At 43.1% G+C, this 12,639-nt stretch overlaps 1 protein-coding gene across 1 annotated transcript in view; it reads right to left on the bottom strand.

Annotated features, from left to right (window-relative positions):
• The window catches only part of CPE (carboxypeptidase E), a 99,975-nt gene that overhangs the window by 24,344 nt on the left and 62,992 nt on the right, over positions 1-12,639 (bottom strand). Inside the window, exons 3-5 of the mRNA XM_073606088.1 lie at positions 4,854-5,021; positions 4,516-4,633; positions 66-248 (exon numbers count right to left, since the gene is read on the bottom strand). Coding sequence (XP_073462189.1) covers positions 66-248; positions 4,516-4,633; positions 4,854-5,021 — 469 coding nt within the window. The remainder of the gene's footprint in view (positions 1-65; positions 249-4,515; positions 4,634-4,853; positions 5,022-12,639) is intronic.

The following is a 12,639-nucleotide window of genomic DNA, read 5'->3' as shown; positions in this document are numbered from 1 at the left end:
AAGTTTCTTTGGACTGTAGGTAATCAAAGACTACATATCATAAATGACCTGCAATAGAAGCTTACCTCCGGGAACACTGTACCAAGCAGCACCATTTGTTGTCCCATCCACAAAGCTGCTTTCATCATCATTCCTGCGACATGGTGGCCGATTTGTGTCAGACATAGCTGGGTTGAGAGAAGAATAAGCACGGGCCAAGCTTTGAAAAGTGTTGTCATCAGGGCAAGCACTGTATTCATGAGAATTGCCTACAGGAACAAAGTAAAAAGGTATAGGACAAAATTAACTATATTGGCAAGACAGAAACTATATTCAGTGTTGGCAAAGTAGGATTAGTGGGGTAGTGTTCAAAAAGATAGTATTATTCGGTTCTGGGGCTGATAAAAGTACTTTAGAAAAAGCAACCTATCACATTACAATCATAAATTCATATATGTCTTTATTTTTAAGTGCAAGATCCAATCAAATTGATTTCAATGACGCCGTGTTACAGAGGATCCTAAAACAGGAGAGGCACATATACAAACAGGGGGGTAAGTTTACATAAGAGACAATATTGTTTCGGCTACAGGAGAAGTTAGTAAGACAAGTGCCTTAGTGTAGAACAACGGCTCTCTGTGCCAGAAAAGACCATTGCTAATGTGTGGCGTTGCAGACAAGCCTCCTTGAACTCTAGCTTAGCTGTCTACAAAGTACTGAAAATGTGCAGGGGGTTTGTGATACATGATAAGGCCAAAGAGCAAAATTCCAGTTTTGTGTCCTCGATCTTGAGTAGTAATACATAATTAAAGCAATCTATACTACTAAAACTATATATTTGCTGTAAAAATGATATTTGATTAATTCTGCTAATGGGGAGTTTATACCGGGCACACTGTGTTGCAGAGCCGCACAGGAACTGCATCATCTGCAAGGGCTGCATTTAAGTCCCTAGTATGAGCAGTAGAGCTGGCCAGCTTCCAAATAAAAAGATTTGCTGAAACCTACAGATTTGACTTTGCTTCCAAAGCTTATTGGTGATAGTTGGTGATTGGTACTTTCCATTGGGCACTTTTTTTTTTTTTTTTAGATAGTTGGAAATATCTGACTCTCCTTTGCGGTGCAGCTTGATTTAAACTACCCATTTGTTTTGCAGTTGTTTTGCTTGAATAAAATATGGACAATAAACTTTTTGTTTGACACAAATACATGACCATGTTGCTAAGAAGAAAACAATACACTAAAGCCAGCCATAGATGGTTCGAATCTCATCCGGTTCAACAGATCCCAACCATCAATTGGCAAAGTGAATGCTTGGGTACAACTAGCACAGCTTTTCTCAACCTTTTCAACACAGAGGAACCATTGATATAACTTTCTGGTCTCAGGGAACCCCTGCTAAAAATGACTATATCTACAACTCATGATACATTAGTGTAATGGTCAGTGGGAAGAATGCTCCTTACACTTGTAGATACTGGGAAAAATTACCCCCTTACAAATAGCTAAAAAGATTAATGGTGGCAGTGGGAACTTATCTAAGAGGCAAAAATTGCTAATTTCTCAAGGAACCCCTAGCAACCACTGGAGGAACCCTGGTTGAGAAACCCTGAACTTGCATGTCAGATACGGCATACGATTATTGCTAGCATCTATAGCCACTAGATTTTATCACTGTGTTCTCCCAGAAGGGATGGCTCCCTGTGCCCCCCCCCCCCCCCCGCCAAAAGAACACAATAGTGATGCAGGAGAGATAGCCCCATCAACACGGATTGTGTTATTGAGGGAATCAAGTGATTTTCTTTCCTGCAACCACAAACTGCACCACTTATGGCCTGCCTTAGGCAGTCCATACATGATTCGAATCCGGTTCAACAGCAACCAGCCGAGATCCGAACCGTTAATGGGCAGGCTACCAAGTACATTGATTGATCAACTTGGGTACGATTAGCCTGCCGGTTTTGCTTGCGATTATCGCTAGTGGCTGCTATAGCCGCTAGCAATAATCAATGTCTTCTCCTGGCGAGGATGGCTCTCCCCGCCTGCCCCCGCCAGGAGCAGACATCGGCTCAACAGGTGGGAGGGATTCCCCTGTTAGCACTGTCTGTGTTGATGGGAGAATCGTGCAAATTTCTTTCCTGCAACCAAAGAAATTTTCACCTTGTATGGTCGGTCTAAAGCTGGCCATACACCTATAGATTATCTGCAGATTTTCTATGGTTAGATGGAAAAAGTGGGAGATTCCTCCATCCACACAGTTTAGCGAACATGGAGAAATCTGTTGCACTTTTTCCATCTAACCATAGAAAATCTGCAGATAATCTATAGGTGTATGGCCAGCTTAAGTTAATTGCTAATTTACACAATGTAATTCATCTGTCTGAACCAAAGGCTTATATGAAACCTTAGCGTTACAAATAAAACCTATTGAGATGCAGACAATAACTTTCAATGATATTCTAGTGACACAAGTACTCAGATCTGACTAAATATTTTCAACTGAGCAGTAAAAATAAATAAGAAATAAACAATATGTAAAAGGGTAAGAGGCATAGAAAACCTCACTTTAACCACTTTGCCTCTCACACCTGTTCACCCCCTATTGACAAAAGCAATTTTTATAATTCTGCTATAGACCTGTTTATTTGGCGATAACTTTATCATTACATAAGACATAATGTGGCAAGGTAATAAATAAAGATCATTTCTTTCTGCAATCTTTAGACAATTGAACATAACAAAAACTAAACAAAATGCTCTTTTTCTTTTTTTTTCCCAGAGTTAGTTTAAAAATAAATTATATTACTGCGGATAAAAAAATGCACATTTTATTCTGTAATTTGTCCTATTTAAAATTACACTACAATTATGATTCTGGTACAAAGCATTACAAAGTTATTTACAAATGAAAAAAAACAGGATTTTTTTTTCCAATTTTGTGCTTTTTTTAAAATTTGAAATGTGTAAAAATATTAGTGAACAAAACAAACAAACAAACAAAAATTTTAAATATAAAAACAAAACAAAAAAGTGGATAAGGAGTTAATTTGGGCTGATTATAGTAAACTACAATTTATTGAGGGATTAAACAGAAAAAAAAAACTTATTTTACTTGTCAGCTAGCTTTAACTGACATCTACAGTTTATCCCTTTCATCTGCAGATGAATGAATATAAAAGATACAAACGTAACAATAATAACGTAACAATCTACCTGCTTCCCCCTTCCCCTCTCCCACCAGCTGCTTCTAGGAATGTGTCAGGACAGAGAGCAGGGAATGGGCCAGTGAATATGTCATTCACCAGCCTGTTCCTTTTCCGAATGGACAGAGTCAGTGATCGGATCCATTTATAACTAAAGCATAGTAAACTGCTTACTATGCTTCCGTTTGTGAATGACTAGGAAGCTCTGTATAGAGCTATTCCTGTCTATTCATTATGTGCAGTGGAGGCTAAAGAGATGGAGATTGAGGGCTGTGTTCTCAGTCTCCTTTATCTGTCTCAAAGGTGAAACATCAGAAGTCTGCTTAGACTCTTGATATTTCACCAAAGCCCCCCCCCCCAACGTGAATCCTAAATAAATTCTAAAAAATAATAAAGAATAAAATTGTAAAATAAAATATAAAATGGTAAAAAAATAAAGAAAGAAAGAAATAAGTGCTGACACCAGTGGCAGAACTACCAGGGTCGCAAGTGCATTTGTGACCGGGCACCGCTCTGAACTGAGGAGCTGTAGAGTGGATGAATGGATAATGGAAACCACACGGTGCTCAGGCTTAGATGTCCTCTTGTCCACCAATCAGTTGATAACCAAACAAATGAAAGATCCGGCAACTCTGAGAATCCTTCTGAATGCTTTATTGATACATGACCATGAGTAAAAGCAATTGGCTGTTGCGTTAGTGCTGTGATCAAGGCTTACTGCCGAAATGCATTAGCAATTTGCTTTTACTCATGGTCATGTATTAATAAAGGATTCAGAAGGATTCTCGAAGTTTCCAGCCATTTCATTTGTTTGGTTGTCTACCAAGGAAGGACTCCAGACTTGAAGGGAAAAGCCCTGGGCCTGAGGCTCAGGGGGCCCTTCATGGTTTCTTGAACCGGGGCCCTGAAGGTTCTAGTTACACTTCTGCTATGCACCCTGCTTTGGTTTTGATTATGCAAGGACCTTAGACCACTAAAGTCTGAGAAAAAAGATGCTGCTTGGAGTGGTCTAGCATAAAGTAGCTAAAACTACTTTTGCATGCCCCCCTAGAGGTAGAGCAGTTAACCCATGCATTATGGGCTTTCCTCTGTGTTTCTAATCCCCCTGCTTCAGTCTCCAAAATTACAAACTCAATCATAAAATGATTGGGGAGCACAAGATCTCTTATTAATTGTCACAACACAAGTCTGGGGTAACAAGGATCTCATCACATATGTTGTGGGATCCTGGTTTACATTTTGTGTGCTGGCCCATAGGAATTTAGGCAGACCCCACTTCAAATCTCTAAAGGTTTTTGCCTATGCTACTTACATTTTTGTTTAGAAGACTTACCATTGCGGGTCTTGTCATAAGGATAATTAGCAACAAGATCGCCTCCGTGTAGATTAGCAGAGAGAACAAATGGAATATCCATAATCCAATGAATTACAGCTTTGGTTTCAGGGGCAAGCTGGAAAAGACAATTGCATAGTATGTATATTGTATAAACCATATTTAACTAATGGGCACATTTTATTCACTATGCATTTATTAAACAAGCCATGGAAAGGTCTGTAAGGTGTGCAAACTGCAGGCTCCTTCATCATCCAATCAGTTTGCTGCAGTCAGATGATGATGAGTCAACATAGCTTATTGCACTATGATTTTATTAAGCTCAGACAGATTGATACCTTGGTGTTTTGGTCCACTGACTTCTTCAGGTTCTGCAATAAGTGATTGTTGTCTCCTCCTGATCTTTCATTAATGTACACGATACGATCCAAATCAGGGAAATTTCTGTTCAGATCTATACCTTGGGCATTGCTGCGACCCACAAACCAGTCTTTAATATCGCCAGGCTTGTAAAAGGATTTTAAAAAAGACATTAAGTTCAAATATACAGAAAATATTTCAGACATAAAAAGACACACATTAAGGCTTCATCCTCTCCTCTAGTCTATCTGAAGTTACAATACGTTTAATGAATCGAATTAACAGAAAATACATGTCATAATCTGAATTTTATTTTACATATTCAATTACATACTTTTCCCAACGAGTTTCACGCAGGAAACTCTTTTCAAACACTTGAAAAATATTTCTGTATATTGAGCATTTCACATTTTTTGTTTATTAGGCAGGCCTTCAAAATGACCACTAGAGGGAGCAGGAGCTCACTAATTTTCCCTGATCCAAAGCATAACATTTTTCTACAGGAGTAAATCTGTATCCAGAGAAGTATAGAAAATTTGTAATGTCTATTTTCTTCTAAAAATGCTAACTGCTTAATTTTGCCTGATTTCAATACTTTGGAGGCTCAGTCCTGGAACAAGCAGCAATCTAAATCTGAGAAAAGCTGTATACTTGTTTTGGGTCATAGATTCAGAAAATATGGAATTTAAAGTGTATGCATGACAGCCAGGCATGTAGCATTTTTAGAGAAGAGTTTGCAATGGCAGCCTACATGTATCTGTCCTGGATAATGTAATATAATCAATGATGTATGCATACATTAATAAAATATCTACATTCACACAAATTCTTTTATCCTTTAAGTTAAATTTCCTTCAAGTGAATAGCAGACTGGTAATCCCCAAGAGTCATCTATAAATAATGCAGGCACCACTGATAGATCGGCCTTCCGCACATAACTGATTTTATGTGGAAGGACACAGTAGTGACATAAAAGCCTGCTTCCACCCACTATCTGCTGACACACCCCAAATTGCTGGATACCAATGGCACCTATACCTCTACAGGACAGCAAAGAATGAAGTCACCACCCACTGGATAATTAAGTATTTTTCTAGCGACGGGATCACTTTAAAGCGGTTGTATACCCGCTGAACATTTTTTTTTTTTTTTTACCCCTGTAAAGCAAAAGGCATAATGAGCTAGTATGCACCGCATACTAGCTCATTATGAAATACTTACCTTAGAACGAGGCGTCGGTATCTTACCTGGTCCACGCCGAGGTAGCTGACATGTTGCCTCGGCGTGTCTTCTGGGTATTGCGGTTCCAGCGCTGAGAGTGGCTGGAGCCGCGATGTCATCACTCCTGCGCATGCGCGCGGGATATCTCTTTCCCGGGCCTTCAGCCGAGAATCCCCTGTGCGCATGCGCCGCTGCAGTGGCTCATTGCGAGGGGAATATCTCCTAAACCGTACAGGTTTAGGAGATATTTTTTTACCTACAGGTAAGCCTTATTATAGTCTTACCTGTAGGTAAAAGTTAAAAAAAAGACTATACAACCACTTTAACTGCAACCCTATCAAAAGCCTAGGTAAAGCACAGACAGCAAACAACTGTTTCCTAACCTTTGATATGAAAAGGTTGCAGGTAAGCGGGAAGGTAAGACTCCCAGGTCACCAGTCTAGGGTCTGAAATCTGACTGGTGTCTCGACAGTCAAATTTTCTAGCCTGGAAGATGTGTCATCTCAGAGGAAAACAGATACATTATTGGTTCCCTAGAGCAGTGGTCATCAACCCTGTCCTCGGGGCCCACTAACAGGCCAGGTTTTATGTATTACCTTGGGGAGATGCAGACTAGAATACTGCAATCACTAAGCAGCAAATGATATCACCTGTGATGTATTTCAGTTATCTTGCAAAGCTGGCCTGTTAGTGGCACATTATAACAAAAAATAAAGCCCTATACCCATGCACCTCTGTAGCAACTGTCCACTTATGATGTTCTGTTACTCACATTAGTGAGATTTCCCTTTAGTCTCTGTCTTGCAAACAACAAATAAGAAGCCATCTCTTTAAAATGAGAGAAAACCCATCTTAGACACCTGTTACTGAAACAAGTGTTCTAATAGGAAAATTAAGCCTTTAGTATTGTTCCGGGATTAACTCAGAATTTAGGATTTCCCACCGGTTTTTGGCTTGGCGACAATGGTCATCAGGTCACATAGAGAGGGTGAATCCCCCCCCCCCCCCCAGAGGGGATACAGACAGTAATAGAAACCTGGTATTGCACCAATCTGCCTTGCATGTGTAGCGTAAAGTGGTTGTAAATGGCTGACGTTTTTTTTACCTTCATGCATTCTATGCATGAAGGTAAAAAACCTTCAGTGAGCAGCTCCCCCCACAGTCCCTCCTAATACTTACCTAAGCCCGATCTCCATCCAGTGATGTGCATGAGAGCCGAGTCTCTCCCAGGTCTCTTACTCCTCAAAGGCTGACATGCAGCAGTAGGAGCCATTGGGTCCCACTCCTGTCAATCACAGACAGTGAGGCAGGGGCAGGGCTGAGCTGTGCTCTCTGTGTCTTATGGCTCGGGAGCGAGCACGCACGAGTGCCCCCATCATAGCAAGCGGCTTGCTATGGGGGCACTCGGTAAGAGGGAGGGGGGAGAGAGAGAGAAAGAGAGAGAGAGAGAATATTTTGACATACCTGTAAAATCTATTTCTTAGAAGATTAGTTTATGAAGCTACTTTCAGATGAATGGACACTGGCAAACAAAGCTATAAGAACAACCCTGGCATAATACTCCCACTCCCAGCAGGCCTCAGTTTAGTAACAAGCAATAAGGAGTGAACCATACTACCAGAGAGAAGAGACCCATCTATTGTAACATACTCCACAAAAAGGATTTCACAGGGAATTTCAAAATTCCAATTTTCTTTATTGTACATTACAGGACACATGATCTTAGTCTTAAATGACTGGGATGTCAAAAAAACAATGCAAATGAAGGGTGGGCAAGACAGAAACAAATGCAAAAAAGCCCAAAAAACAAATCTATCATGAAATCAGCCAGATAAGGATTTAGGGATGGTGGGGAAAGGGGCAGAACAAGTAGTGGGATATTTTTTAACTTAATACAGACACTGCATTAAGGTAAAAAAAGTTCTGACTTTGGAACCAATTTAGACCCTTTTCACACTGGGGCCGCCCGTGCATTAGCGGTAAAGCGCCGCTCAGTTTAGCGGCGCTTTACTGCTGTTTAAGTGGACCTTTACAGCAGTTAGCGGGGAGCTTTTAACCCCAAAGAAGGGGTTAAAAACACCCGTGTTGCGGCGCTTCCAAATCGCTTTTCAGGTGCTTCAGAAGTGCTGCCCCTTCATTGCAATGGGCGGGGGCGTTTTTGTATACAGTGCTCCCAAACTACCCCTAAAGATGCTGCAAGAAAGAGGCAGTTTTCAGGCGCTATTTCTAGTGATAAAACGCCTGAAAACTGCCTCAGTGTGAAAGGGGTCTTAAAGCCAGCAACTGTGAAGCAGGATGATGGACCAGACCTTGCGACAGAAGTTCTGAACAGTTTGATAGGAACCAATGAGAGTTTAATAGGAGTTGACGAGGTCTGAGTACCCCATTCTCTTGCACCACTTTAGTGCTGTTAAAATCAGCAGAAAATACTCTCCTTCTGAAAAGCAGACAAAGAAGAAGCTTCTGGGTGGGTGGGGGGGTGGAATTGCATGGATCAGGTTGAACTGATCTCATGGAGTCAGCAAAGCATCCACTGTGAAGGCCTGAGGGTTTCTGGTCTTGGCAATAAACCTATCCAGTTTCTTGTTGAGCATAAATGTGAAATGGTTCCCCTTTAACGAGATGCTAATGACTGAGAATGTCATCTTGCCAATTTTTTACACCTGGAATGTGCACTGCAGACAAGGTGGAAATGTGGAGTTCCGCCTAAGTTAGAAATGAATGAGATCAGCTTTTCTTTGAGCTGTGCAACTTTTTCTTCCCCCTTGATGGTGGTTGTAAGCCATAACCAAGGCATTGTCTGATGATTCCTGATTGGGTAGCCTTTGATACAAGAGGCCCAGTGCTGCAGGACCAACCAAATCGCCCTAAGTTTCGGGATGTTGATCGAAAGCTTGGCTTCTGCAGGTGACTTTGTCTCCTGCACCAAGAGGACTACACCCCAGCCCGCTAAGCTGGTGTCTGTCATGAGTACCTTCCAAGAAATCAGAATAAAGGACTTCGCCATTTTTAATGCATACTGGAAAGCCACCACCCTAAGGCAAGACAGGTTCTGTTGGTGAGGCAAATTGTACAATCCAGAGACTGAGTCCACTTTTCACATGCATGGGCATGTGGCATTGCCCTAAAGGAGGCAACGGCCAAGAATTCAACAGGAGGCTGCAACCTGTGTGTGTGTGTCTCTCTGGTATGTGTCAGCTCATCCACATCTTCCACCGTTAACTGCAATTGGGATCTGCTTGCTGTCTCTGTGTGTGTGTGTCTCTCTGGTATGTGTCAGCTCATCCACATCTTCCACCGTTAACTGCAATTGGGATCTGCTTGCTGTCTCTGTGTGTGTGTGTCTCTCTGGTATGTGGCCTTCTCTATCTGTTGCCCTGTGCGAACAACCATGACATTATTTGTTTTTCTGAACTGTCTTACCTAAGTTTTATGTGTTGATCTTGTCTTGGCCTCTTGCTATTCTGACTTTTGAAGCAAAAAGTTCACTTTGATTGCTAGGCACTCTTATAGTCACTCATGATTAATTAACGAACTTCAACCCCACCCTTATAACAGTATATATTTGAGCATCCTTAAGGGGGTAGCACATTGCAGGGGCTTCTATCCTTAAGGCTTCTTCCTCTAAGTGTTTCTTTCTACAAGTGTTATGCACTTCATTCTCTGCACTTCAGCGATTGCACGAAGCAAACAAATACAGCAATCTGCACTGGAAAGCAGCTAACAGACTGCAGGTGACCTGTCTCTCTATTAAGCTCTCCTTCCACTCTGTAACATGCACTCTCTACCACTGCTCCTGACACTCCTGTCCTCTCTCCTCAAACTCTCTTACCTTCACCCCCCCTCTCCACCCACCTGCTTATACATATCACCCTGCCTTCTGTCTTCCCCTTACTACTGCTCTTACCAACTCTCGCTCATTCTACATCCATACACTGATAAAACCTCCAGTATTCTGAGACATGCCCCTTCACATAAATCACAGTCCCACATTACCTCCCTCACCCTCCTGCTTCTCCTAATCTCTGGTGACATATCCCCAAACCCTGGGCCACCATCATCTGTCTTTGCCCAACGCTCCCATTCCCCTACACCCTCTGGCAGGAGCCGCAACCCACAGAACTTGGTCCATATTCCTCTTTCCAAAACCAGCCCCCCCTTTTCCTGTGCCCTGTGGAATGCACGTTCTGTCTGCAACAAACTCACTGCCCTCCACGACCTCTTCATCACAAATTCCTTTAACCTTCTTGCCATTACTGAAACCTGGCTTCATGAATCGGACACTATTTCTCCTGCTTCCATCTCCCATGGGGGCCTTCTCTGGACTCACTCCCCCAGACCAAGTGGACGGAAGGGAGGTGGAGTGGGAATCCTTCTAGCCCCATGCAGCACCTATCAGGTTCTTCACCCACCTCCCTCTCTGACACTCTCCTCTTTTGAGGCACATTGCATTCGTCTTTTCTCTCCCATTTCTCTAAGAATTGCTGTCATCTACCGGCCCCCTGGACCGGTATCAGCCTTTCTTGATGACTTCTCTGCCTGGCTACCCTACTTTCTCTCTTCTGAAATCCCCACAATTATTCTTGGGGACTTCAACATCCCTGTCAACACTAACACTACTATTACTTCTAAACTTCTCAGTCTAACCTCATCGCTTGACCTGAAGCAATGGATACAGGCTCCTACCCACTCCAACGGCAACACCCTTGACCTTGCCTTCTCCTATCTGTGCACTCCGTGCAACCTTTCCAACAATCCACTCCCACTCTCTGATCACCACCTTATTAGTTTTGCTCTCTCCTTGTCTTCCACCTCTTCTCCCTCCAACCGCCCAACAGTTACACGCAGAAACCTTCGCCACCTCAACCCTTCTCTTCTCTACTCTGCTACTGATCACCTCTATGACAAAATCTCCCCCCTGTCCTGCCCCAACCTAGCTACTTTCATTTACAACAGCTCACTGTCCTCCTCCCTAGACAAGCTGGCCCCCCTCACTACACGCAGAATTAGGCCCCGACTGCTACAACCCTGGCAAACAGATGACACCAGAAGTCTCAGAAAACGTAGCCGCGCTCTTGAGCGCCTGTGGCATAAGACTAAGACCCAGGAAGACTTCACACAATATAAATCTGCCCTCCTAAAATACTACTCCTGCCTTCACACTGCCAAACAGACCTACTTTATCACACTCATCAACACCTTCTCATCCAGTCCACGTCAACTCTTCTCTACCTTCAACACTCTACTCTGTCCTCCACTGCCTCCACCCACCACCTCAATCACCGCCCAGGAGATTGCCAATCACTTCAAAACTAAGATTTATACAATTCATGAGGAGATCGCCAATGCGCAAAAACCCCCCCCATGCAACACCCCATGTCCACAGATACAGTCATTACTTCCCTCATTCAACCCTGCTACTACTACTGAGGTTGCTAAACTTTTATCTAGCACTCATCTAACCACTTGCCCCCTGGATCCTGTTCCCTCGCAAATGCTATGCTCACCCTCTGACTCGATTCTACGCTCTCTAACTCACATTTTCAACCTCTCCCTCTCTTGTGGCATCTTCCCAAACTCTCTAAAACATGCGCTAGTCACCCCCATACTAAAAAAGCCCTCACTGGATCCCACCAATCTCAACAACTTACGTCCCATCTCCTTACTCTCCTTCTCCTCCAAACTTCTTGAAAGACTGGTCTACAACCGATTAAGTGACCATCTGACCATGAATAAACTTCTTGATCCCCTTCAGTCCGGTTTTCGCCCTCAACACTCCACGGAAACTGCTCTCCTTAAACTCTCAAATGACCTACTAATGGCTAAAGCCAACGGACACTATTCTGTACTACTTCTCCTGGATCTCTCTGCTGCCTTTGACACAGTGGACCACCCCCTCCTCTGTACTCTTCGCTGGTTCTCATCCTACCTATCCCACCGCTCCTTCAGTGTCACTTACAACTCTACTTCCTCCTCTCCTCTTCCTTTTTCCGTTGGGGTCCCCCAAGGTTCTGTTCTCGGACCTCTCCTTTTCTCAATCTACACCACCTCCTTGGGTCAGTTGATTGCCTCCCACGGCTTTAAATATCATCTCTACGCTGATGACACCCAAATCTATCTCTCCACCCCCCAGCTCTCTCCACCTGTCTCCTCACGCATTACCAACTTATTAGCAGACATATCAGCCTGGATGTCACATCACTTTCTCAAACTCAACCTATCCAAAACCGAGCTCATGATATTTCCTCCCTCAGGTGCCACTTCCCCTGATCTCCCTGTCAAGATCAACGGCTCAACTATCAACCCATCTCCCCACGCCAAGGTCCTAGGTGTAATCCTGGACTCTGAACTAACCTTTCGACCCCACATTCTATCACTATCCAAAGCTTGCCGCCTCTGTCTTCGCAACATCTCCAAGATACGCCCCTTCCTAACCATCGACACCACAAAGCTTCTAATCCACTCCCTGGTCATCTCCCGCCTTGACTACTGCAACTCCCTCCTCATTGGTTTACCTCTAAATAGGCTATCCCCACTTCAGTC

This window comes from Aquarana catesbeiana, linkage group LG01 (assembly GCF_042186555.1).
Source record: "Aquarana catesbeiana isolate 2022-GZ linkage group LG01, ASM4218655v1, whole genome shotgun sequence".
Taxonomy (NCBI): Eukaryota; Metazoa; Chordata; class Amphibia; order Anura; family Ranidae; genus Aquarana; species Aquarana catesbeiana.
Note: the sequence above shows the minus strand (reverse complement) of the source record. Positions and strands in the feature narration are given on the sequence as shown.